We start from the raw sequence: 25,732 nt of genomic DNA on the forward strand, positions 1-25,732 counted from the left end.
GGTCCCTGACGGAATTTGTGGACCAGTTAAATAGGAATGATTACAACTTACATTTTACTTTTTTACATCATGAACAAAAGATCGAGTATCTTGATTTACTTTTATCTGTAGATTCATGTCAATCTATTCAATCTGACATCTACAGAAAACCAAATTCAAGAAATACGTTTCTTAAAGCCAACAGTGGTCACCCACGTCCTTTAATAAAAGGCATACCGAAGGCACAATTCCTAAGGTTGAAACGTATTTGCTCAACAGATGACTCATTTGTAGAGCAATCTAAAGAATTAGCTTTGAGATTTTTCAAAAGGGGATACGGTAAAATGGACCTACAGGAAGCTTTTGATTATGCATTCCATACCCCACGTATTAAATTGTTGAAGAAAAAGATTAAAATAGATTGCAAAAAAGAATCAACGCCACTCTATTTTATTACACAACATAGTCGCCAAGCAAATAACATCCGCTCCATTATATTAAAACACTGGAACATCTTGTCATTGGACAATAAACTTAAGCCACATACTGAAAAGTTACCCAAATTTGTATTTAAAAAAGCTAAGACCATCTCCAATTATATATCACCAAGTATGTATACAAAACCACATACAAAAACTAAATGCTTTGTCCCTCCTATGGGTTTTTACAAATGTGGCTTTTGCAAAGTCTGTTCCTATGCAAAACCAATTAAAACAATCCAATCAAAGATAAATAAAAACAAAACCAAATTGAGAAGTTTTATTACGTGCAACACTAACCATGTGATATATCTCTTGTCATGTGGCTGTGGTATGGGCTATGTAGGGCGAACGATACGACCATTGAAACTTCGAATAATGGAGCACATTAGAAGTATTAAGAACAAAGATCAGAAGTTCCCTGTGGCACGACACTTCATGGAATGTCCCAAAGGAAATTTGGACCACCTTACATTCAGTGGTCTAGAACACATTCCACTCTCAGTCCGACGTGGAGATCGTCAGAACACTCTAAATAGAAAAGAGATGTTCTGGATCTTCATGTTAGATACCATGACACCTAGAGGTATCAACGTGGACTGGGAGATAAAACATTTTTTGTAGAACCATCTATTTCTTGCCACAGGGAGCCCTGTAAAATATGTGCTCCTGTTCGTGTAGTTCGCCCACATGGCCCATCAATATACTCCTTTTGAGTAAGTGATCACAATCAATATGATAAACGACAAAATGAATAATTTTGTCTATTTGTAATGTTGGGTACCTAGCATTTACTTAAAATGTTGATATATCTTCCATTTGGTCCTTTTATATCATGTATAATGAGGAATGCAAAATACCACATATATATATATATATTTATTTTTTTGCCCACTAAATCCATTCCATATGTTTACAATATATTGTTACAAATATGACAATATTTAATTCATCTTCTGGTCCTTTTCCCCTCTTTTCCTCCTTCCCCTCCCCCCCCCTTTTTTCTCCCCCTTCTACCCCTCCCCCCCCCCCTTCCCCCCTCCCCCCCCCTCGCCCCACACCCCTTCCCTTTCCTTCTCCACCTCCCTTCTCCATTCTTGTCCTACCCTTCCCTTTCCCATTCCTTTAACAAATATATCATTAATCATGAGATCTGAAAAGTTCACACTTGTATGTTCAGTAAACTATATTGATAGCATGTTCAATTATGCAATGTCTTGCTGGTCTTGTTATTCTGTCCCATACAATTGCATTTATATATACTTGATCATTTTAAAGTGCAACTGAGTATGCTCTGATCAAGCAAATTGTTCTAATTATGAATTGTAATAATAACAATATAAATGTACTAAATGTATGTTTTACATCAATTAGATATTGGAAATCTCCATTACCCCTGCCATTACTTGTTTTTATTTTAATTATTATTATTATATTTTTTTCATCTATTTTTTCCATTTGTTGCTTTCTATTATGACATATACATTATGAAATTTATCTTTGTATTTATTTAGATTTCATTAAGGTTTATATTTGATTAATAATATGAATTATATTGTTTTTGATGTTTAAATGTAGATTGCTTAAAATGTTCGTTTTCATTTCTTTTGTTTTTAACCTTTTAGTCCCTACTGCGCATGTCACTGAAGCCCATGGGTGCCGGGTGAATGTCATTCAGCTATGACTCAGTATTCCATCATGCAGCCTGCTGTGTGTGTGGTGTAGGCTCACTGGCAGACAGGCACCATAGGTGGCGCACTTGCGCTATGTGTGAGTGTCTTCAAGCCATGAGCCTGGCATTCTATCATACAGCATGCAGCATACTCAGAGCCCATTAGCTGTGTGACGTCACTTCCGGTTCACATCCGGTATATCAGAGGCCTGCACACGGGTAATGTTACTCTTTGAAAAAGCCCATGCTTGGGTGAAACGCATTAGAGGTGCAGGGGCATCCTTTTTCCCCCCTCTTTTTAACCATGCTTCAATAAAGGACACTTCACAGCACAGTCCAGCAGTTGCTACGTTTTTTCTGCCTTGTGGTGCCCGCTGAAACACCCCTTCCAAACCGGAACAGGTACACTTTCTCTGCATCCCTTGTCAGCCATGGAGCACACAGAACCGGCGTTCACACCGCATGTGAGTAAACCTGCTGCTTAAATGAGAGCCACCCCAGGCATACAAGATTATTCAATTCAGGGAAATTGCAGAGGTCAAGGGGGGGTCCAAACACTCCCTACTTACAACTCTGTATACCTCTGTTATACCTTGTGCCATCTAGGGGTTTAATGCATATAGCCTCAAGCATGCAATACCACACCAAGTGATCCGGTTTAAAACGCAGTTAAAAACATTTACTTTACAATTACTGTGGGTCACATATGCTCTGTAGCACTGGTTAATTGGGGCCACTTACCCCTTACAATTTTGTCCTCCTCTTCTTACCCTGACCTATCTCTAGCTTCTCCCACTTCTCTCTCTACTCCTCCCCTCTCTGTCATTGGTGCACCTTCATTTATAATCCCTGTCTGTCCACCTCTTCCTCGCTCTGCATAGTTCCCGTTTCCCTGTGTGTACCTGACCTATGCTGTGCTCCCTCTATGCTCCTGTGATTACCTGCTCCTGTGTTACTTTGGATCCCCTGGCTTTGACTCCTGCTTACCCTGGACTACTCTGCTCTCTGGTATCCCTTTGAACCCTGCTACGCATACGACTCAGCTGACCTCTGGCTTCCTAGGACCTGGCTTGCCCTCTGACGACTCTACCCTCTGGATCCCTGAACATTGGCAAACGGACACGACTATTCTCACGGACATCCCCCAAGCGTTGCAAGTATACACTAACAACTCATCCAACAGGCCCAGCAACGCTATACCACACTCCGGGCTTGCTCCCACTGCTGTGGGTGTGTGGTATCATACCATTCCCACCTCAGTACTGGGGTCTAGCTTGGTCTGCGGGCATACAGGCATGACACAAAAGTGGTATCCACACCTTTGGGAGAATCATGTCATCAGGTGACATTATACTAGGAGTTACTGGGAGAAAGTTATAGAGTATTTAATTTTCTCACCATAATCACCATCACCACAAGATGGATGAAGCTTATTCGGGTCCCATTGGGAAGTTGGAGGATAAAAACCCTGTGTTTTGATATCCAAACTAGAATTCAACAAAAAGAGGTGGTTTATTGCAATAAACGTGAATTCTCATCACTTCCTCTTTAGAGGGCTCTTATATTGTTATGTGGTAACATAGTTATGTTTTCTGTTTTATATCCCGTTATTTTCTGAAACTCTCTGCATTTATCTATTGTAACGTTCTCACTTTTCTTTTAACAAGCACAGGACCACTGGAGAGAAGGAGCGGCTCAGTGAGTAAAGACACAGATTGGCACTGAGTTTGAAGCAGGGGAACCTGCTTCAATTCCTGGTGTCAGCTCCTTGTGACCTTGGACAAGTCACTTTATTTCCCTGTGCCTCAGGCACCAAAAAACAGATTGTAAGCTATACATGGCAGGGACTGTGTCTGCAAAATGTCTCTGTAAAACGCTAGGTAAAACTAGCAGCGCAATACACGAACAAACAATTATAATTACAGCTGAAATTTTATTATTTGAAAGGTTATACGCTGTGACAGGGACAGGCACTTAGCAGAAAATGTGGGTTTGAAAATTGTAAGGTTCAGGGTGCCACACCGCCCTCGACACGCTCCCAGCTTACCCGCTCCAGTGGTTGTCACTCTCCCGACGCCCGCTCCTGCATCCGCGGTTCCCGCCAATCCCTCCAGCGGTCATCGCGCTTCAGGCACGCACACCCACTCCAGATCCTTAGAGCCATTCCTTCGTGAGAACGGGGGCATGCGCAACTCACGCATGCAGGCGCGCACGGATGCGCACGCAATACACACAGGCTCTATCCCTGAGAGCTCACCTGAGCCTTGTTACATTGCCTCCTATCGCAGCCTCGCTTTGCACACACCTCCACACTGCAGTTTCCTATTGGACGCTGTGATTCAGTAAGTCCCAAGAAGCTGGCGAGAAGAGCAAAAATTACCTTTTTTTTTTGCCAAAAAAAATTTCGGCAGACGCGCGGTGAAAAGCCACTTTTTGCCACTGTTCGCCACTTTTTCAAACTCGTTGAATTCTAGTAGCCCCGATCAGCTTTTCGCCGCTTCTCTCCACTCTAAAATTGAGAATTCATCTCCAAATCATCCCGCCACAAAATGTTTGCAAGAGGCTGGGGAGAAGAGGCGAGGAGCGGCGGAGACGGCACTTAGAAAAAAAAGCTATTCTGAAAATCTATGTTTTAAGCATGGAGTCAATGGAGCTGAGACATTACTTTGTATTTGTGCTTCTGTGGTCTTTTAAATAATCATATTTCTAACCTGAAAGTGTTTAGCTTATTGACCTAATAGTATCACCACATATGTTAATTATGTGTTAAGATATGACTTGTTAATGTTAGGATTATTTACGGGGTACATGAATCTTTATGTTCTGCGGGGTCAAGGGATAGACCAATCCTGACCTCTTAAAGGAACAGTTCTGATAATATGAAACATGTTTGTAAACATAAATAATTATATTTTTCCTTATTCAAAAATAGTTTGGACTAATAACAATGATCATTCCCTACATTTTGCATTTCATTACATAATGTTTATAATGTATAAAGCATTATTAAAGTTACACATTCTTCATATTCGTAATGCTTACATTTTTTTTAGCCCCACCCTCTCTCTAGCAGAGTACCAATTGTATCTAGTAACTGCCCTTTCAATAACATTCCAGGACTACATTGGACACAATGCAGTGCAAGAATTTAATTTAATAACCCTGCTAAAGCTATCGATTACAGGACAACGGATCCATATTGAGTTTAATCACTTGCCAATGTACAGATTTATTGTATTGATGCACATTTTGTTTTAAAAAACATGTCGTTTATGTAAACAATTGAAGCTTGAAAAGCACCTTAATACGTCAACATGCTTTAATGATTTAATAACAATTATCGTGAATCGATAAATACAAATCCTATTGCAGACAGTTGAGTACATAACAATTATTTGCATTCTAAACCTTGGTTTCACTTTGTCTAAACAATGATTAAGAATCTTAATGTCACGTTTTTAAATTATCATCTTATAATGATTTTCAGTGATAATGAACACTTATTCATTTTTTGTAGACACGCATGGAGCTTGGAATTGAAATATGTTTGTTTAACACCTTTCATTTATTGAAATCACGTGCCATAATTACATAGCTATTTAAATGAGGATAATTCAACACTCACTGTGAGGTAGCGATGGAGATGGATCTGGAAGTTAGGCGGTTGTTCAGGAGAAGGCGGAGGCTTATTTTGGTGGAGAGGAGAGAGACAGGATGTGAGAGGGAGAGGAGAGGGAGGGAAGATGGAGAGGAGATGGAGAGGAGATGGAGAGGGAAGGGAGAGGGAGAGGAGAGGGAGAGGAGAGAGGTGGTGCCCCGTCCACATGTGTATCACGAAATGACTATTTTAGATGAACTAAGTGAGGAGGAGGTCATTATTCGCAATCGATTGAGTTCAGCAGCAATCTTATCTCTTTATGAAGAGATAAGAGAAGATTTTGATTTTGTAACAGCCAGAGGTCGTGCAGACCCTGGCCTTGTAAAAATGCTGTGCTCATTAAATTTTCTTTCTTCTGCGTCTTTTCAGACAACTGTGGGCATAGTAGGCAGGGTCTCGCAGTCGTCATTCTCACAGGGATTTAGCCAGTTCTATGTGCACTGACTAGACATGCTAGGAATTATATTCATTTTCCTAGAGAGCAGACAGAGTGGCTGGAGCTGAGAAATGGCTTTTATACCATAGCCGGGATACCTTGTGTGATGGGTGCAATTGATTGCACCCATGTTGCCCTGATACCGTCTAGTCTGAGTGAGCATGGTTTCCGGAACTGAAAACACTATCATTCCATCAATGTGCAGGTGGTATGCGATGCCAAGATGAAGATTATGAATGTGGTAGCCAAATTCTCTACTTCCAGCCATGATTCCTCTATCCTGGTGAACTCATCAGTCTTCCATGCATTTGAAAATGGGAATTTTGGGCATGGTTGGCTGGTGGAGTACATTATTAAGTGTACCACTATGAAGTGGTCAAATGATATTTGTTTCATGTATATTTAGTTTACAAGTAACATTATTATGTATATGACATATATAGTGCTTCATATACTTAAATCTAAAAAGAGAAAACCTTTTATTTCATTGGTACAAATTAGAAATCATTGTTAATAACACTATTTGTGGAGTGTATACATTTTGGCTAATATATACAGACACACACACACACACACACACACACACACACACAATAACACATCTAACATAAAATGCAGCTGTTATGTGAAACACATGATTAGCCATAGTATCTACATACAACCTTGCTATTATCACATCACGCCATTTATTAGTTACTTTACTATGGATGTGTAATTTTACGTTATACTATTTGATCATACTGTTTTATATTGAGATATGTGAATTGTTGATCCTCTCATATATGGATAAACACCTCACATCTGATATATGTAATTTGTTTAACATGTATCAGAATTGGAGAAAATACATGTATTTACTAACATTAGTACATTGTGTAATGTGTATTAAAAATGTTGAACGGTGTATTATAGGTGGCTCAGGATACAGGATCCAACTGTGGCTCTTAACCCCACTGGCTAACCCGCAATCACTTGCAGAGGAGCGATATAATGTGGCACACATATCCACTCGGTCAGTTATTGAGCGAACATTTAGACTGTTAAAAAGTGTGTTTAGGTGTTTAGATAGAACAGATGGTGCCTTACAGTACAAACATGAGAAGGTGTGTGACATAGTCATTTGTTGCTGCATTCTGCAAAATATTGCACTGCGTCATAATCTTCAAGGCGACAAACAGGAGGGTCTGGAGGAGGACCCTCCTGTTCATGCTGCAGGTGAGAATGAGCAGACAGCCAGTGGGGTGGAGACACGTCGGAATGTGTTTAACACCTATTTCTCAGGTAAGCAAAAATGTATATGTTAATAGGAATATATACAGTACTTCAGGTTTATTATAATGACGTGTTAAATTCATATTATCATAGGATAGTGGTGCATCACCTCTTCCATCCTTTCTAATCTCTGCTGTTTTTACAAGCACATCTGGCCATGGTATGTTAAGCTGCAACACGTTGGATACAAATATGTCATAAATTGTGTATCATGTATGCACAAGTGAACTATGTTGACAAGTACACATTTTATATAATTGTTTGTGTTGTCTATGCGTTAAAGACATTGAATATTTATTTCACATGAAGAAGTGTTACAAATGAAAATGTGAAGTTGTCTTATAAAAAACAATGATATAAAGGTATATCATCTTAACTAGTCTGGATAACATGGTTCATGTGTTTTTTAACTGGTAAGAAATAATTGTAAAGTATAGCATATGTACGTGTAAATTGTACAAATTATTGATCATTAATCAGATGTATGTTTCTTCTCATGTAGAAATTTCGGTACTGTTGATGGCAACACACTATTTGGAAGATCATGATGAACACGGGCATACACCGTGACAGGTATTGTTATAGTATAATGTTGGAACATTTATTCATTAAATATATTTGCGTTAACACAGTTCGTTAGTGTATAGTGTACAGCTCTTGGCTGGATGTTTGGCGTATTAGACACAGACTTGTATTGTAATTTCATACATTGGCTAATGTGTCCGTAAGAGCAGATTTCACACTCAACTCATGCACATGCGCGAAGGGAACACTGAATGCGTATTTTGTACAACACATAGAATACATTTTTCACTACAACACTTCCTTCGCAATATGTCAGTTGTTGTTCACTGTATTGCTCTGCTTATTATTTTGATTACATTCTAAATCTTTTTTATATATATATTTTTTGACATGTTCAAAAATATCTTGGTTGTAACCAACAGTTTGCAGTTTTAAAACAGTGAGTATGAACTGTCACTATTGAATTTGTATATATAAAAGCATTATCTTTTTTTTCATGTGATAATTATTTATATATAAATATAAAATATTATTATTATTATTATTATTATTATTATTATTATTACTATTATTATTATTATTATTGTAACATCATCAGATTAAGGAATTGAAAAGTGTACTATTAAATGTTTTTGGTTATTTTGAAAAGCTTAGAATGTGTGTGTGTATGTGTGTGTGTGTGTGTGTGTGTGTGTGTGTGTGTGTGTGTGTGTGTGTGTGTGTGTGTATACAGTCATGTGAAAAAGAAAGTACACCCTCTTTGAATTCCATGGTTTTACATATCAGGACATAATTACAATCATCTGTTCCTTAGCAGGTCTTAAAAATAGGTAAACATAACCTCAGATGAACAACAACACATGACATACAGTATTACACTGTGTCATGATTTATTTAACAAAAATAAAGCCAAAATGGAGAAGCCATGTGTGAAAAACTAAGTACACCTTATGATTCAATAGCTGGTAGAACCACCTATAGCAGCAATAACTTGAAGTAATCGTTTTCTGTATGACTTTATCAGTCTCTCAAATCGTTGTGGAGGAATTTTGTCCCACTCTTCTTTACAACGTTGCTTCAGTTCATTGAGGTTTGTGGGCATTTGTTTATGCACCGCTCTCTAAAGGTCCAGCCATAGCATTTCAATCGGGTTGAGGTCTGGACTTTGATTGGGCCATTGCAACACATTGATTCTTTTCTTTTTCAGCCATTCTGTTGTAGATTTGCTGGTGTGCTTGGGATCATTGTCCTGCTGCATGACCCAATTTCGGCCAAGCTTTAGCTGTCGGACAGATGGCCTCACATTTGACTCTAGAATACTTTGGTATACAGAGGAGTTCATGTTTGACTCAATGACTGCAAGGTTCCCAGGTCCTGTGGCTGCAAAACAAGCCCAAATCCTCACCCTTCCACCACCGTGCTTGACAGTTGGTATGAGGTGTTTGTGCTGATATGCTGTGTTTGGTTTTCGACAAATGTGGCGCTGTGCATTATGGCCAAACATCTCCACTTTGGTCTCGCCTGTCCAAAGGACATTGTTCCAGAAATCTTGTGGTTTGTTCAGATGCAACATTCTAAACTTAAGCCATGCTGCCATGTTCTTTTTAGAGAGAAGAGGCTTTCTCCTGGCAACCCTTCCAAACAAACCATACTTGTTCAGTTTTTTTTCTAATTGTACTGTCATAAACTTTAACATTTAACATGCTAACTGAGGCCTGTGGAGTCTGAGATGTAACTCTTGGTTTTTTTGCAATTTCTCTGAGCATTGCACGGTCTGAACGGGGTGAATTTGTAGGGATGTCCACTACTAGGAATATTGGCAACTGTCTTGAATGTTTTCCACTTTTGAATAATCTTTCTCACTGTAGAATGTTGGACTTTAAATTGTTTGGAAATGGCCTTATAACCCTTCCCAGATTGATGGGCAGCAACAATTGCTTCTCTAAGATCATTGCTGATGTCTTTCCTCCTTGGCATTGTGTTAACACACACCTGAATGCCCCAGACCAGCAAACTGCTAAAACTTCGGCTTTTATAGAGGTGGTCACACATGCTGATGATCAATTAATCAAGGGCATTTGATTAGCAGCACCTGTCTGCTACTTAGCATCTTAATTCCTGTGGAAGCAGTAAGGGTATACTTAGTTTTTCACACATGGCTTCTCCATTTTGGCTTTATTTTTGTTAAATCATGACACGTGTAATATGTAATGTGTTGTTGTTCATACCTAATTGTAAGACCTGCTAAAGAACAGATAATTGTTATTATGTCCTGATATGTAAAACTATAGAATTCAAAGAGGGTGTATTTCTTTTTCACACAACTGTGTATACACACACACATATATACACACACACAAACACACACATATATATACACACACACATATATACACACACATATACACACACACACACACACACACACACACACACACACACACACACAAAAGGTTGGACAGGTTGGACAGGTTGATAGGGGTGAACTATTGACACCTTCGACAGGCAGACCGGTGAGCAACAGGCTCAATATAGTCAGTACATTCAGTACTGCTACCAACAGCATTAAGCGCTGCATTCGGGGCAATTGGCGCATCCTGGAGAATGACGAGAGGATTGGTGCATTTGCTAGAGAGCCACCTCTATTCTGCTTTCGTCGGGGACCAAACATTGGTGACATGGTCACTGGATCTGACCCAATAGACAAATATGCCACACCCACCACTTGGTTAGCCAAAAAACCTGGTTCGTACCGCTGTCATGGCTGTACCAACTGCAACTATATGCAGCTGGGCCCTAGCTACAATCACCCGCATAGTGGCGCACCGATTAAAATCAAACAACCACTGAACTGTGAGTCTAAATTCGTGGTGTACCTTATTAAGTGTCCTTGTGGATTGCTGTACATCGGGAAGACTGTAAGGATGCTGAAAGAACGCATGGCCATGCACCGTTCAAACATCAGAAAAGCCCTACTGAGTGATGCCTCTGATGTAGACCTGAAGTGTCTACCTGTGGCTAGACATTTCAAGGAAAAAAGGCATACACTGGCCACACTTCGTTGTATGCCTATTCTGCAGGTCCCAGTCCCCCCCCGTGGGGGTGACAGGGGCAGGACTTTGCTTAAACAGGAAGCAAGGCTTATTTATGAACTAAGAACTATGACACCTGGTGGCCTAAATGAGGAACTTTCACTTAGCTGCTTTTTGTAGCAGTCTCCCTGCTTTCACTTGATTTTGCATTATGCCTTTTTTATGTTTGTCACTCATACTCTGTTGCATCACTCCCTCTGCACTTTTGCACTTCCTTTGTCCTTATATACTATGGTGATGCTATGCGCTCCTTGTGCTCTATACCTCTACCTGTCCCCCTGTGGTTCACCTTAACGCTCTGTTTATTACTATTCTGTTTAGCCCATTATTACTGTCAGTGTGTGGGTAACTGTGCACCGAGGCGGTTTTTCAGACTGCGCATGTGCGTTTTGCGCTGCCGGCGTCCCTGGTGGCCAGGGAGAGTCAATGAGGTGTCTGCTCACAGCTGTGATGCGCGGCGTACTCTCCTTGCTGGCGCTCCGGCAGTCAATATGTTTTGGCCCACTGCAGATGCGCGGTGCGCGACCTTCCCCCGCAAGGGCAGTAGACCCTGGGACCAGTGTCTAAAGGGTGTCTTTCTCCTAATAGTTTAAGTGCCTACTCTCATGTCATGATGAGTCATTTGGATAATCAGGTAATAGGGGAGGGGGCACGGAGCACAGCTATGTTGCATATTCTGTCTGATTGCATGTTGGTGATTGGTTCCCTTTGTTTGCATTGCACTATGGGTGAGGGTATATATGTGTGGTCACTTGCACTTGTGGGTTGCACGGCCCTGAGGAAGGTCTCTCTGTGGGACCGAAACGTTGGCTTACGTGTATTTCATATTGTGAATATAGATTTTTGGATTAACCCCGTGCGGTGTGCTGTCTCTTTACTGGTCTTTGGATTGGTTCGTATCATATATATATATATATATATATATATATATTACAAATATGTATGTTATATTTTTTCTCTTTGCTTTTTCTTGTTATTCAGTCCATGATCAATAAACTTTTTGTTTTATTATTTCTCATGTGATCAGAGTGCTTGCGTTGGGATTTCTCTGTCTTTCTTTTGTGTTTCAATATATCTATATATATATATATATATCTATATATAGATATATATATATACAGTGCTTGACAAATCACCCAAAAATCTACTCGCCGAACCAAAAAATCTACTCGCCACCTAGTCCCGCCCCTAGTCCCACCCCCAACCCCGCCTCTAGTCCCGCCCCCAGCCACGCATTTTAAAAAAAGCCATAAATTAAATAAATTGAATAAATTCCTAGTAAGAACATTCGTTTTTGATATTAGTTTATTTATTGTATTACATTATACTACAATTAGTCCTTGGTGTGTGTGTGTGTGTATAAATGTCGAATCTAGAAAAAAAAAGCCAGATGTGGATGACTAGTTTCCTGCACCCCTTAACTAGTGTCTGGATGCCCCCGCTTCACAATATTTAAAGCAGCAATCCCGTCTGGGATCTTACCTGATCCGCAGACCCTCAAAGTCCAGGTACCCTCATTCCCGCAATGTTATACATTGGAGGGGAGGTGTTCGTTACCTGTCTTCTGGGTTATGGGGGGTTCGATGTCTTCCGTGTGAAGCTTGAGTCAGATCTGGAAGTAAGCAGTATAGGTTATTTCAGTGTAGTATAGGGCAGTTAAGATATCCAGATCCATAATGTGAGAGTGTGTGGGGGAGAGAGCGAGAGTGTGTGGGGGAGAGAGAGAGAGTGTGTGGGGGAGAGAGAGAGAGAGAGTGTGGGAGAGAGTGAGAGTGAGTGAGAGAGAGAGAGTGAGAGAGTGAGAGAGTGGAAGAGTGGGAGAGAGAGAGAGTGGGAGAGAGAGAGAATGGGAGAGAGAGAGAGTGGGAGAGAGAGAGAGTAGGAGAGAGAGAGAGTGGGAGAGAGAGAGTGGGAGAGAGAGAGTGGGAGAGAGAGAGAGTGGGAGAGAGAGAGAGAGTGGGAGAGAGAGAGAGTGGGAGAGAGAGAGAGTGGGAGAGAGAGAGAGTGGGAGAGAGAGAGAGTGGGAGAGAGAGAGAGTGGGAGAGAGAGAGAGTGGGAGAGAGAGAGAGTGGGAGAGAGAGAGAGAGAGAGAGAGAGAGAGAGAGAGAGAGAGAGAGAGAGAGAGAGAGAGAGAGTGGGAGAGAGTGGGAGAGAGAGTGAGAGAGTGAGAGAGTGAGAGAGTGAGAGAGACAGAGAGCGAGTGGGAGAGACAGAGAGAGAGTGGGAGAGACAGAGAGAGAGTGGGAGAGACAGAGACAGAGAGAGAGTGGGAGAGACAGAGACAGAGAAAGACAGAGAGAGACAGAGAGAGAGACAGAGAGAGAGACAGAGAGAGAGACAGAGAGAGAGACAGAGAGAGAGACAGAGAGAGAGACAGATAGAGAGACAGATAGAGACAGATAAAGAGACGTCAAGGCGCCGTGACGTTGACGCTGCTCCGCGCTGATTGGATGTTTTCAGCCGACAGTGCTCTGAAAAACAGCTTGGCTGTCGGCTGAAAACTCCAGCGCCTCAGCACGCCTGCGGACGCTAGCGTGAGCCCCCTCTCAAGGCATCCTCATTGAGTATGCAGGGGCTCAGCGCGGAGCGTCCGCACGGCTCAACGCGGCCTGTCCTTCTATGGACTCGGCCAGAGAGACAGATAGAGAGAGACAGATAGAGAGAGACAGATAGAGAGAGACAGATAGAGAGAGACAGATAGAGAGAGATAGAGAGAGACAGACAGAGAGAGACAGACAGAGAGACACACACAGAAAAAGAGAGACACACACAGAAAAAGAGAGACACACACAGAAAAAGAGAGACACACACAGAAAAAGAGAGACACACACAGAAAAAGAGAGACACACACAGAAAAAGAGAGACACACACAGAAAAAGAGAGACACACACAGAAAAAGAGAGACACACACAGAAAAAGAGAGACACACACAGAAAAAGAGAGACACACAGAAAAAGAGAAACACACAGAAAAAGAGAGACACACAAAAATGAGAGACACACAAAAATGAGAGACACAAAAATGAGAGACAAAAAAAGAGAGACACAGAACACACACAGAGAGAATGAGAGACAAAGACAGAGAGAGGGCGAGGGCGACACAGGAAGAGGGTGACACTCACAGACACACACTCACTCTCACTCACTCAGACACTCACAGACACGCAGAGACACTCACGCAGACGCTCACGCAGAGACACACTCACACAGAAGACTCACAGACACACACTCAGAGACACTCACTCACACACACACACACAGACACACTCACTCACACACACACACACACACACACACACACACACACACACACAGACACACACACACAGACACACACACACAGACACACACACACACACACAGACGCACAGACACACAGGCACACAGACACACAGACAGGCACACACACAGACACACAGACAGGCACACACACAGACACACACACAGACACACAGGCACACTAACAGACACACAGGCACACTCACAGACACACAGGCACACTCACAGACACACAGGCACACTCACAGACACACAGGCACACTGACAGACACACAGGCACACTGACAGACACACAGGCAAACTGACAGACACACAGGCACACTGACAGACACACAGGCACACTCACAGACACACAGGCACACTCACAGACACACAGGCACACTGACAGACACACAGGCACACTCACAGACACACAGGCACACTCACAGGCACACTGACAGACACACAGGCACACTGACAGACACACAGGCACACTAACAGACACACAGGCACACTCACAGACACACAGGCACACTGACAGACACACAGGCACACTCACAGACACACAGGCACACTCACAGACACACAGGCACACTGACAGACACACAGGCACACTCACAGACACACAGGCACACTCACAGGCACACTGACAGACACACAGGCACACTGACAGACACACAGGCACACTCACAGACACACAGGCACACTCACAGACACACAGGCACACTGACAGACACACAGGCACACTGACAGACACACAGGCACACTGACAGACACACAGGCACACTGACAGACACACAGGCACACTGACAGACACACAGGCACACTCACAGACACACAGGCACACTGACAGACACACACACACACAGGCACACTGACAGGCACACTCACAAACACACAGGCACACTCACAGACAGACACACAGGCACACTGACAGACACACAGGCACACTGACAGACACACAGGCACACTGACAGACACACAGACACACAGGCACACTGACAGACACACAGGCACACTGACAGACACACAGACACACAGGCACACTGACACACTCACAGACACACAGGCACACTCACACACTCACAGACACTCAGTCTGTCACTCACACACTCACCGGGTCACACGTGGCAGCAGTGGGGTCTCCGCACGGCAGTGGGCCCTCTCCAAGACATGGGACACACAGCGCAGCGTGGGCCTCAGCAGCAGCAGCAGCAGGTCCCCCCCCCCCCCCCCCCAAAGCGGCCGACGCCGCAGCACGCTCCCCGGACACCCCCGGGCAGCAAGCGAGGATCGGGGGCAGGTGATTAGGGGGAGATCATGGGCAGGAGGCGGACTGGCGCAGGAGGCGCGCACGGGGGAAGCTGGGTTGGCACTTCCCCCTCCGTCCCACGTGGGGAGTGGAGGGTGCGGGGGGGCTGGATCGCGCGCTTGTTTTGGGCTTCCCCCTCCATCCCACGTGGGGAGCGGAGGGTGCGGGGGGGCTGGATCGCGCGCTTGTTTTGGGCTTCCCCCTCCATCCCACGTGGGGAGCGGAGGGGGGAGGGTGTGGGGGGGGGGGCTGGATCGCGCGCGGCGCTTGTTTTGGGCTTCCCCCTCCGTCCCACGTGGGGAGCGGAGGGGGGGGCTGGGTTGCGCGCGGGGCTTGGTTTGGGCTTCCCCCTCCGTCCCACGTGGGGAGTGGGGGGGGGAGGGATTCAGGGGATTCTGGGTTGCTGGGGGGAACAGGCAGCGCAAATGGCAGGACACTCTGCTTGCCCTGTGCACGCGCGCCGGGACCACAGGATTTGCCGCCATTTTTTTAAACTTTTTTTTTAACCCAATCAGGGAGGGGGATTATTTATTTATTTATTTAAAAAAAAAAAAATTGGCACGAGCAGGGGAATTCATTGAGCTGCAGCACGGGTCGCCAGCTGCCTAAATCCACTCGCAACGGGCGATTGGTTATCATTATTTGTCGAGCACTGTATATATATATACACATTTTAAATAATTACCAATAAAGTATTGCGACATTTACTACTAATCTACTGCTACCACCACAAGGGGTACAACAGTGCTCATTCATCTGGGGTCTTTCCCTTCTCTTTGCCAAAACGATATTTTATCCCAGGACGCACCTACCCTAAATGTAACTACACATACAGTACACTTTTGATATAAGCTGAGCAAGGGTTTTCCCTCTCCCCCACCCCTATATACAGTTTTATAAATAAATGCTCCAGAACTATTTTACTTACTTTCCTAATCTATCCTTGTGTCTTTTTCTCATTTCCATTTATTCTTATTGTCGTTGTGATCACTCAAACTACATTTCTTTTTATTCTTTTCTTAGTTACATGCTGGTCAATGACCATTTACGTACTGATTAACAATTCTGCCAACTAACCAAAATCATTTGTTCATGCTGTAATCCAAAATCCCCCACTGATCATTGGCATAACACAATATTTCCAAGAAACAAATTACAAATCAATAAAGCAGTCGGGACAAGTACTATACACTATCAATTCTTTATTAAATGTTGTTTGTGTTCATTGTTACAGATAAAATGACAGAAAGCAATGTAAATGTTTTATTTAAATGACCATCACACTTCTTGTACAGCATTAAACTGGATCCAGTGCCTTCTCCTACTGCCTACAGTACAGTAGGAAGCCCCAAATAATATTTCCGTTTGAGTGTATTTACATATTCAATTAAAATGCAATATTTTGTTACCACAACAGAAGCAAGTTTGGGAAATTCTTTCATGTGTTCCCCCATAACGCTAGTTCAAGATAGACTAACTAATTCAAGTTTAGCTACTTCACTTACACTAAGTTCTGTCTGTGCATTTTACACGTGAATGCAAATATTGCAGCAGCTATTCAATGTGATTGTAGTCAACACACCAGAATAAGAATTGGTTTAATGCAGCACATTATGTAACACCGAGGCATAATGTGGTTCTACATATATATTTAGGTCAATGAATCTGCTATGCCTAGTGTATATCTAAACATACTGGGTAATGCACCAATACAACACGGAGAATAGAAGAATGGCATACTATAGTGGTTAAATTGTTAGACATGAACACGCAATATTTTATACAATTCCTACCTAAACATCTCTCGTCTATGTGATTGTGGGCTACTCATCTTGAGGGTTATTCATTAAACTATAATAGTACCGATCAGGTCACTTTCACATGAAAGCTGTCATTAAAGACAATGGGAGTTTCTGAGCAATAGGACCTAGAACAGCACTATCTCAGTTTAATTAATAAACCCCCTCTTGTGTCTCTCTACCTCAGTTTGCACATCTGTAGTTATTTCACTATAACTATAGTTTTTATTAATGGGCATGTTACTGTATTATGTTCTGCTGGGATTGTATCACAGTGGTGCACAGGTGCATTTTGTACTGTACAGTATATAACTAAACATCACTGTGGGATCATATTTGAATGAAAGGTAATATCTAATTCCAATGGAATCACTAGTATAACAAGCTTTACTTTGTGTTTAGTCCCCAAATGAAAATTTAAATATACATTGCTACTTATGCCGATTTAATAATTGTTTCATTTATCACAGCATTTGCAAAAGTCATAGGACAAGTCCTACAATGAGTGTTTTGTCAAATGTCTACTTCAGCTTCCCACTAAAGCTGGAAGAGCTTCCAACAAATGTATCCCATACATATAAATATGTGGATTGTCAGGGATAAAGGGTCCAATGGCAGATTTGCAAATGCAAAACCTATAGGGGTGTTTCACAAAAGCCAATTTGCATAATTGTTGATCCACAATATTTGTGCTGAATTACATGGTAAATGTTGTCACTTTAGTATAGCAAACATACTCTGGGTTACAGATGTAGCAGATGTTGTTGCACCTGTTAACAGGTATGTTAAGGAGAAATAAGCGCACACAAATAATAATGGCATTTGCAATTCATCATTGAAGGGAACATATTCTGGCCCTTATTCTGTAAGGTGTGATAGCATGTAATCTGCGCTATCAACACCTTACAGAATAAGGGCCCTAGATTTAATTTTGTCCTGATGGAAACAATAATACTCAGCAATGCACGTGTCAAGTAGCAACAGGTTCAATATATTTACCAAGTGAATTGTACACCTTCCTCTAGAATTCTCATTACATCACCCAACGTCTTCAAAGGAAATACTGGCAGCTACAGACCTAAATTAATTTAATGTACCCCAGTCCAGGTTGGGGTAGGAACTTTCTAATTTGCCCTAAACCGGGAGTGGGGAGGGTTGTATATTTTTTCTGACCTGTGTACTTTGCGAGCCCCCTGGTTTGTACTCTGCTTGAAATTATATGTTGAACTCGTATGCATTTAACCCATAAGACTTTTAAAAACGAGATTCTTCGTTTTTCTAAGACAAATGTAAATATATTGTGCTTGTTTTTTCTTCTCATAGGGCATACTGAAAAACTACGCCTGTCTTCCAGAATACTTGGCCCTACATACATTTACACTGTAACTATGCACACTTAGCTGTGTTGACTAATGTTTTCAGAACTTATTACATATATTCATCCTTAATTCATTCTCTTGTGCTATCTAAAATTAACAAAGTTTCATCTCAATCAAGTTGAAGCAATTTTGCTTTAAGCTCCTAATACTTAATACAACAGAAGAAAATAAAAAAACAGTCTAGAACCATTCAAATAAATATGTATGACTCACTGCAGAGCTAATGTATTTCATGGCTGTGCTTTTGGTTGACTCATGTTGCAGTAGGAGACATTTAACAATTGGAATGATTGACACTCAGATGCAGGTGGCATTGAAGCTATAACACATCGAAAAGCGTAAGAAGTGGTGAACTGGGTGGGACTGCAATTTTGCAATACCATAAATAATATGAATTTAATTGATGTATGTATTATACAAATATACTTGAAAGACAGAGTAGTAATTTTATATTATGATAGATTTAAGTACCAAGGGGTTTATTCATTGAAGTGTGATAATGCCAATAGACATTCAAGTAAATAGTATCAGTACTATCGCAGTTTAATTCATAACCCCCATAATGTCATCTTGTCTGGAGATTTTAATATGTGTGATGCACAGTCAAATATGGAAGAAAATACAAAGAATATGTCATACCAATATCATGTCTCCTCATCACAGGACCCACACCAAGTGCAGTTATTTGACATAATTTCTACACATTTACTGCCAGCAGTTTAAACTATTGTATTGTATACTTTTGAATAAACTGAAGATTACTCTACAACACATGGCTTGGACATATCAACATCACATAGAATATTGCATTTCAACTCAACTGCTGATTTTCTTCTCCCAGATTAGGTATAAAATTGAAAGTGTTTTTCGTACTTTGCGATACTGTCACAGCATTGTGTGCCAGGTTCTACTTCTTATCTAGCTGAAAGTTTAACGTTTCTAAAGATTGCTATTTTAACTGTGACAGAAAAAGTAAACAGAAGCTCAATGTTCTAAATTACACTTCATCCAATAACTATAGGAATATATATATATATATATATATATATATATATATATATATATATATATATTATATATATATATATATATATATGTACACACATATTCCTACATATATATTGTCCACATTACCGCATACCAAATAGACATATAATTAATATAAGGTCAGCAAAGTGTTTCTTAAAAATTCAAGGTCTGGGACATCATCTTCCACCATTCCATCATTTCTTCTTTTTCTTCTTGTTTTCTTTCTGATAAAGACTCCAGATCAAAATCAATCTATATTAATAGAAACAAGAATGCACGAAAAGAAAATGTCATTGTAATTATTGTAGAAACGTCCTCTAACTGAAGTGAAATTCATTTCCAATTAAAATGTACCTTTCTGCGGCTTAAAATTAATTTGCAATTTTAATCGGATTTTTTCTCCCTATATTTATATGAAACATTTTCTATGTCAGTGGCATTAGGGGTTATTATGGCAATCCATTTTGCTTCACGTGTGAATGGCATCAACCATTTTAAATTCCCAGTGTGGAAATGTTTTCTAAAAAGATATATCCAGGGTAGAACAACAAGATTTTAGATGTCAAGCAGCATTATTGGCTCACAATTTATATAACATGTACAGTTGAATTATTTAATCCCTGTGCCATCATATGTTACTGCAATTTTGGGCTTTTAATGAACATTAAAAAAAATAAAAAATGTTGTCCCTCTTTAAAACAGAGGCTTGTAACGAATCCTAAGCATGCGTGCCCTGACCCTTGTGATTGAATGACTGTCTGATTTCAAATGCTGTTTGTATTAGGTGTGGAGTTAGAACCAGAAGGGAAGTGCTGTGCTGTCAATGGTGGATTTGCAATTAAGCTCGGGCCTAATGTGGCAACATTTGGGGCCGGCAAATTTCCTATTTTATCTTTTTTTTCTCCCATATACAGACGCCCTGCTCCCTTCTCCACTGAATGCCAGGGGAGAGCGTGGGGCCTCTGTAAAGGTCTCTTACCTTATCCTCTGCGCCGCCCACCTCCTTCTGCAACATCGCAGCGTCATTTGTCACGTGGCGACACGTTGCCATGACAACGTGACGTCACATGGCATCGTGTTGTCATGGAAACGCGTCGGCATGTGACGTTGCGATATCATTTGACGCCATGACGCTGCAGGAGAACACACCGGCGCAAACAAAGAAGTGACCCATGCGGCAAAAATGGTAAGTGCCTATGGGCGGCAAAATGTTTCATCTGTCACTGTGTATACTAGTGTATACTAGCAGCAGTGGCTGAACTTGGTTAGTGTACATTAGGTTCATTTATTTTTAATTGTGTGGGAATTGAAAGTCAGTAACTAACTTTCTTTTTCTTCTCGCCTGCCTGATTGAACCTGCAGTGGGTGTGGTTAGTTGATTGTTAACCTAACACACCTGCTTGGTGTTTGTATCTCTTTAAAGCAGAGGCTTGTAATGAATCCTGAGCTTGCGTGTAATGAATCCTGATCTGTGTGACTGGGTTCCTGTTTGATTTCCAGTGCTGTTTGTATCAAGTGTGGAGTTAGAACCAGATGCAGTAGTATATTTTTGAAACCTTTTAACTGCCAATCCGTGAAATATGACATCTGGTTGGTCACAGACCAACCAGGAAAGAAAAGGTTTTAAAACTAAGTAAAAATAAAACTGAAAACAGTGCACATTAACTAAAAGTAAAATGCACTAAAGGATGAGGTGTAATTGAAAAGAAACCAGATGGAGGGATACCGAGCCGAGCACCCCACCAGAAGGAGTTGAAACAAGGAAAGGGTGAAACAAGGTATAGTATAGTGAAGTACAGTTCATTGTTAGCACTTATTACTCCATAATTGCAACAATGAGCAGGATTGAGAATGCCACTCAATGCACATCTTCCCACATATATTTCACTTGGAACAGCTGTTCCAGGGACCATACCGATGTGGGAAGTGTGAGAAGGTGGTCTCTTTGGAGTCTCAGATTGCTGGTCTGAAGAGGCAACTTGCAATATTGATGGACATTGACTCCAAAAGGATTTGGATAGACTGGAAACTTGGATAGGTAAAAGGCAGATGAGAATTAATACAGATAAATGTAAGGTTATGCATTTGAGAAACAAGAATAAACAGGCAATTTACAAATTAAATGGGGATAAATTAGGAGAATCCTAGATGGAGAAGGATTTAGCAGTGCTTGTAGGCAGCAGGCTTAGATATAGTGTCAAAAACCATGCAGTAGCTGCAAAGACAAGATCTTATCTTGCATTAAACGGGGAATAGATGGAAGAGAAGTAAACATAATTATGCCCCTCTATAAAGCATTAGTGAGACCACACCTTGAATATAGAGTACAGTTTTGGGTACTCCATTAAAAGACATTATGGAACTAGAAAAAGTGCAGAGAAGAGTCACAAAATTAATGAAGGGGATTGATAATCTGATTTATGAGGAGAGGCTAGATAAATTATATTTGTTTACATTAAAAAAGAGGCATCTAAGAGGGGATTTGATAACTATCAGGGTCGTAGCTATAGCCCGGGTAAAGCCCATGGGCCCGCGCTCTTGGGGGGGGGCCCTTCCCTTCCTCTGTAGAGACAGGAGGGGAAGATTGTATGCGGCGGCGGCCCCCGGCATTAAAGGATAAGCCGGTAGAGGAATGAGCACAGGTAGAGCAGAATGGCAGGGGAGGAGCACCCTCTAGCAGTCTGACCCGGAAGTCTTTCTTGGTTCCGGTGTCTCCTACCACCGAGAAACTCTACACCATCTACCGGCTGCTCCTCTGATCCTCTCCTCCCACCACAGGTAGGCATGGGAGAGAGATCTGAGGGGAAGAGAGAGCTGAGGGGAAGAGAGAGCTGAGGGACAGAGTGAGCTGAGGGACAGAGAGAGCTGAGGGGCAGAGAGAGAGAGAGCTGATGGACAGAGAGAGAGAGCTGGGGGGCAGGGAAAAAGAGCTGAGGGCAGTGAGAGAGCTGAGGTGCAAAGAGAGAGAGCTGAGGGGCAGAGAGAGAAAGCTCAGGGGCAGAGAGAGAGAGAGCTGAGGGGCAGAGCGAGCGAGAGCTGATGAGGGGCAGAGAGAGAGCTGATGAGCGGCAGAGAGAGAAAGTTGAGGGGAAGAGAGAGAGCTGAGGGGCAGAGATAGAGAGAGCTGATGGGCAGAGAGAGAGAGAGCTGAGGGGCAGAGTGAGAGAGAGCTGATGAGGGGCAGAGAGAGAGAGCTGATGAGGACAGGAGAGAGAGCTGATGAGGGGCAGACAGAGAGAGAGAGCTGATGAGGGGCAGAGATAGAGAGAGAGAGAGCTGATGAGGGGCAGAGAGAGAGCTGATGAGGGGCAGACACAGAGAGAGAGCTGAGGGGCAGAGAGAGAGTTGATGAGGGGGGCAGAGAGAGAGAGAGCTGAGGAGCAGAGAAAACTGAGTAGCAGAGAGAGAGAGTTGATGAGGGGGAGAGAGAGCTGACGAGGGAGAGAGAGAGAGATGACGAGAAGGAGAGAGAGAGAGATGATGAGGGGGAGAGAGAGAGCTGACGAGGGGGAGAGAGAGAGCCAACGAGGGGGAGAGAGAGTGCCACGAGGGGGAGAGAGAGAGCCGACGAGGGGGGGAGAGAGAGCCGAGGAGGGGGATGGAGCTGACGAGTGGGAGAGAGAGAGCTGACAAGTGGGAGAGAGCTGACAAGTGGGAGAGAGAGAGCTGACGAGTGGGAGAGAGAGAGCTGACGAGTGGTAGAGAGAGCTGACGAGTGGTAGAGAGAGCTGACGAGTGGGAGAGAGAGACAGAGCTGAAGAGGGGGAGAGACAGAGCTGAAGAGGGGGAGAGACAGAGCTGACGAGGGGGAGAGACAGAGCTGACGAGGGTGAGAGACAGAGCTGACGAAGGGGAGAGACAGAGCTGACGAGGGGGAGAGAGAAAGCGCTGATGAGGGGGAGAGAGGTGATGAGGGGTAGAGCTGGTGATGGTGATATCTTCAAAAAAAGGTTGGCCGTCTTTTTAGAAAGGTATACAGAGATAAACCATAGGAATGATGTTAGGATATAGGGAGTAATCGGTTTGTCAATATTTGTAGTCGGGAAGGAATGAATTTTTACCCTTAAGAGATCTCAGAAGATATTGAACTGGGTTTTTTTTGTTTGCCTTCCTCTGGATCAATATACTGTAAACACAAATATAGGATACGTATCTGTCGTATAAATTTAGCATAGGTTGAACTTGATGGACGTATGTCTTTTTTTTTAACCTCGTCTACTATGTAATTATGTAACTATGTAACTTTTAAACATTCTAATATTGAAATAATGGGTCATACACTATTTACTAAGCAGTATTCTGCATAATACCAGCTCCAGTGGTGGAAGACATCCATTTAAGTCAATGGGTTGTAAGGTGTCTTCAAACTCCTAAAGGTGCTTTAAGACAAAATAAATGGGCCAATATATGTTCACAGTGTAACTCATGTCAAGCTACAAAATATGAAGGAGCAAAGGTTCTAAAAGGCCAAGTAAACATCATGCTCAGCTTATATTACAAACAGGAGCCAATAAGTACACTTCAAGAATGATAAATCCATGACAAAAATATATAAAGCATTTCAACACTTAAGATATGTTGTGAGGAAAAGAATCACAGCTGATTCAATTTGAACCCTGAAGTATTTTACCACTCATAACATTTCCTGGAATTAAATAAAGGCAGGTACTAAAAAATCAACACCTAAGGCTTTAAATAAGTTCTCGTTTGAATTTTAAGTACAGTCCGTTTCTGAAGCCCTCACGCACGTATCTTTGGTTGTTGTCTATGATTTGTTGACAGTGTGACAAAATAATTTTGATGCATAATGCTTTTAAAAAAAATTAGTGTTTTATCACCACCAATGCACACTTTTTGCAAGTAACATATGAAGGAGGAAAATGCATTCATGTTACTTTAACATCTTTGCTGCTACTTGTCAATGAGGTTGTCAATAAGGGATCCATACGAATAGGTGCACAGATACTTGAGTTCAGGGTATGATGCATTCTGTTTTGGAAACAATATGGAGTCATATCCACAATGCAGTGCATTGTACAAGGGCTTTGTAATATTTCAGCTAACAATACAAACAATAAACTAAAGTGACTGTTCAGAAGAACACTTATTTATACCAATATGTCCTAGAAAAACATTTATGCTTAATACTTACCCTAACCGCAGGGCTATAAGGAACAGCTACTTTTTTAGTTGCAGCTAGATATCCTGGAGCAGACGCTGTAACTTTGTAATTTCCAGGTGCAAGCAACCTCCAGTAATCACCATCCTTTGCTAAAATTAAAACAAATGCAATAATACAGTTGATCACAAAGTAATTATAAAATGCAATCAACATTTAATACAATGCCATTTCAAAGCGATACATGGACTGTGCAATTTACTGGGTGTATTGATGATGTTCCATGCATATAATGTAAATGTACTCATACAATATTATAACAGGAAAAGTCTGACCATGGGACATCGTTCATCACTTGATATAATTCAGCTGCTGGTAATATCAGAAAGATTTTCAAAAAGCACAAAGGCATTTTACAAAAAAAAAAAAATCTTTATAGGATTTTACCATATAACCCTCAGATTATTTTTAGAAATAGTATAAATCTTAAAGATATCCTAGTTCCCACTCAATTTAGGGAAATTCCAAAGAACCCAGGCACCAAAACAGTGTGGCTACTGGAGAAACAGTAAGGATGTTTGGGCTGTTCTAATGTAAGTATATGGATGCGGTTAATAACAAAAGCATCACTTCCGTAACTACAGAAGAGATTGTTCCAATAATACAGTTTATTAGCTGTAGTTCCACATATGTGGTACATGTTTTGGAATGCAATTGCAAAAAA

General features: G+C 41.7%; 1 protein-coding gene across 1 annotated transcript in view; it reads right to left on the reverse strand.

Annotated features, from left to right (window-relative positions):
* Window positions 1-16,869: 16,869 nt before the first annotated feature.
* The window catches only part of CPE (carboxypeptidase E), a 103,640-nt gene continuing 94,777 nt past the window's right edge, over window positions 16,870-25,732 (reverse strand). The window contains exons 8-9 of the mRNA XM_075611997.1: window positions 25,042-25,160; window positions 16,870-20,141 (exon numbers count right to left, since the gene is read on the reverse strand). Of these exons, the coding sequence (XP_075468112.1) occupies window positions 20,043-20,141; window positions 25,042-25,160 (218 nt within the window). The 3' untranslated portion in view covers window positions 16,870-20,042. The remainder of the gene's footprint in view (window positions 20,142-25,041; window positions 25,161-25,732) is intronic.

Source organism: Ascaphus truei, chromosome 1 (genome assembly GCF_040206685.1).
Source record: "Ascaphus truei isolate aAscTru1 chromosome 1, aAscTru1.hap1, whole genome shotgun sequence".
Classification (NCBI taxonomy): Eukaryota; Metazoa; Chordata; class Amphibia; order Anura; family Ascaphidae; genus Ascaphus; species Ascaphus truei.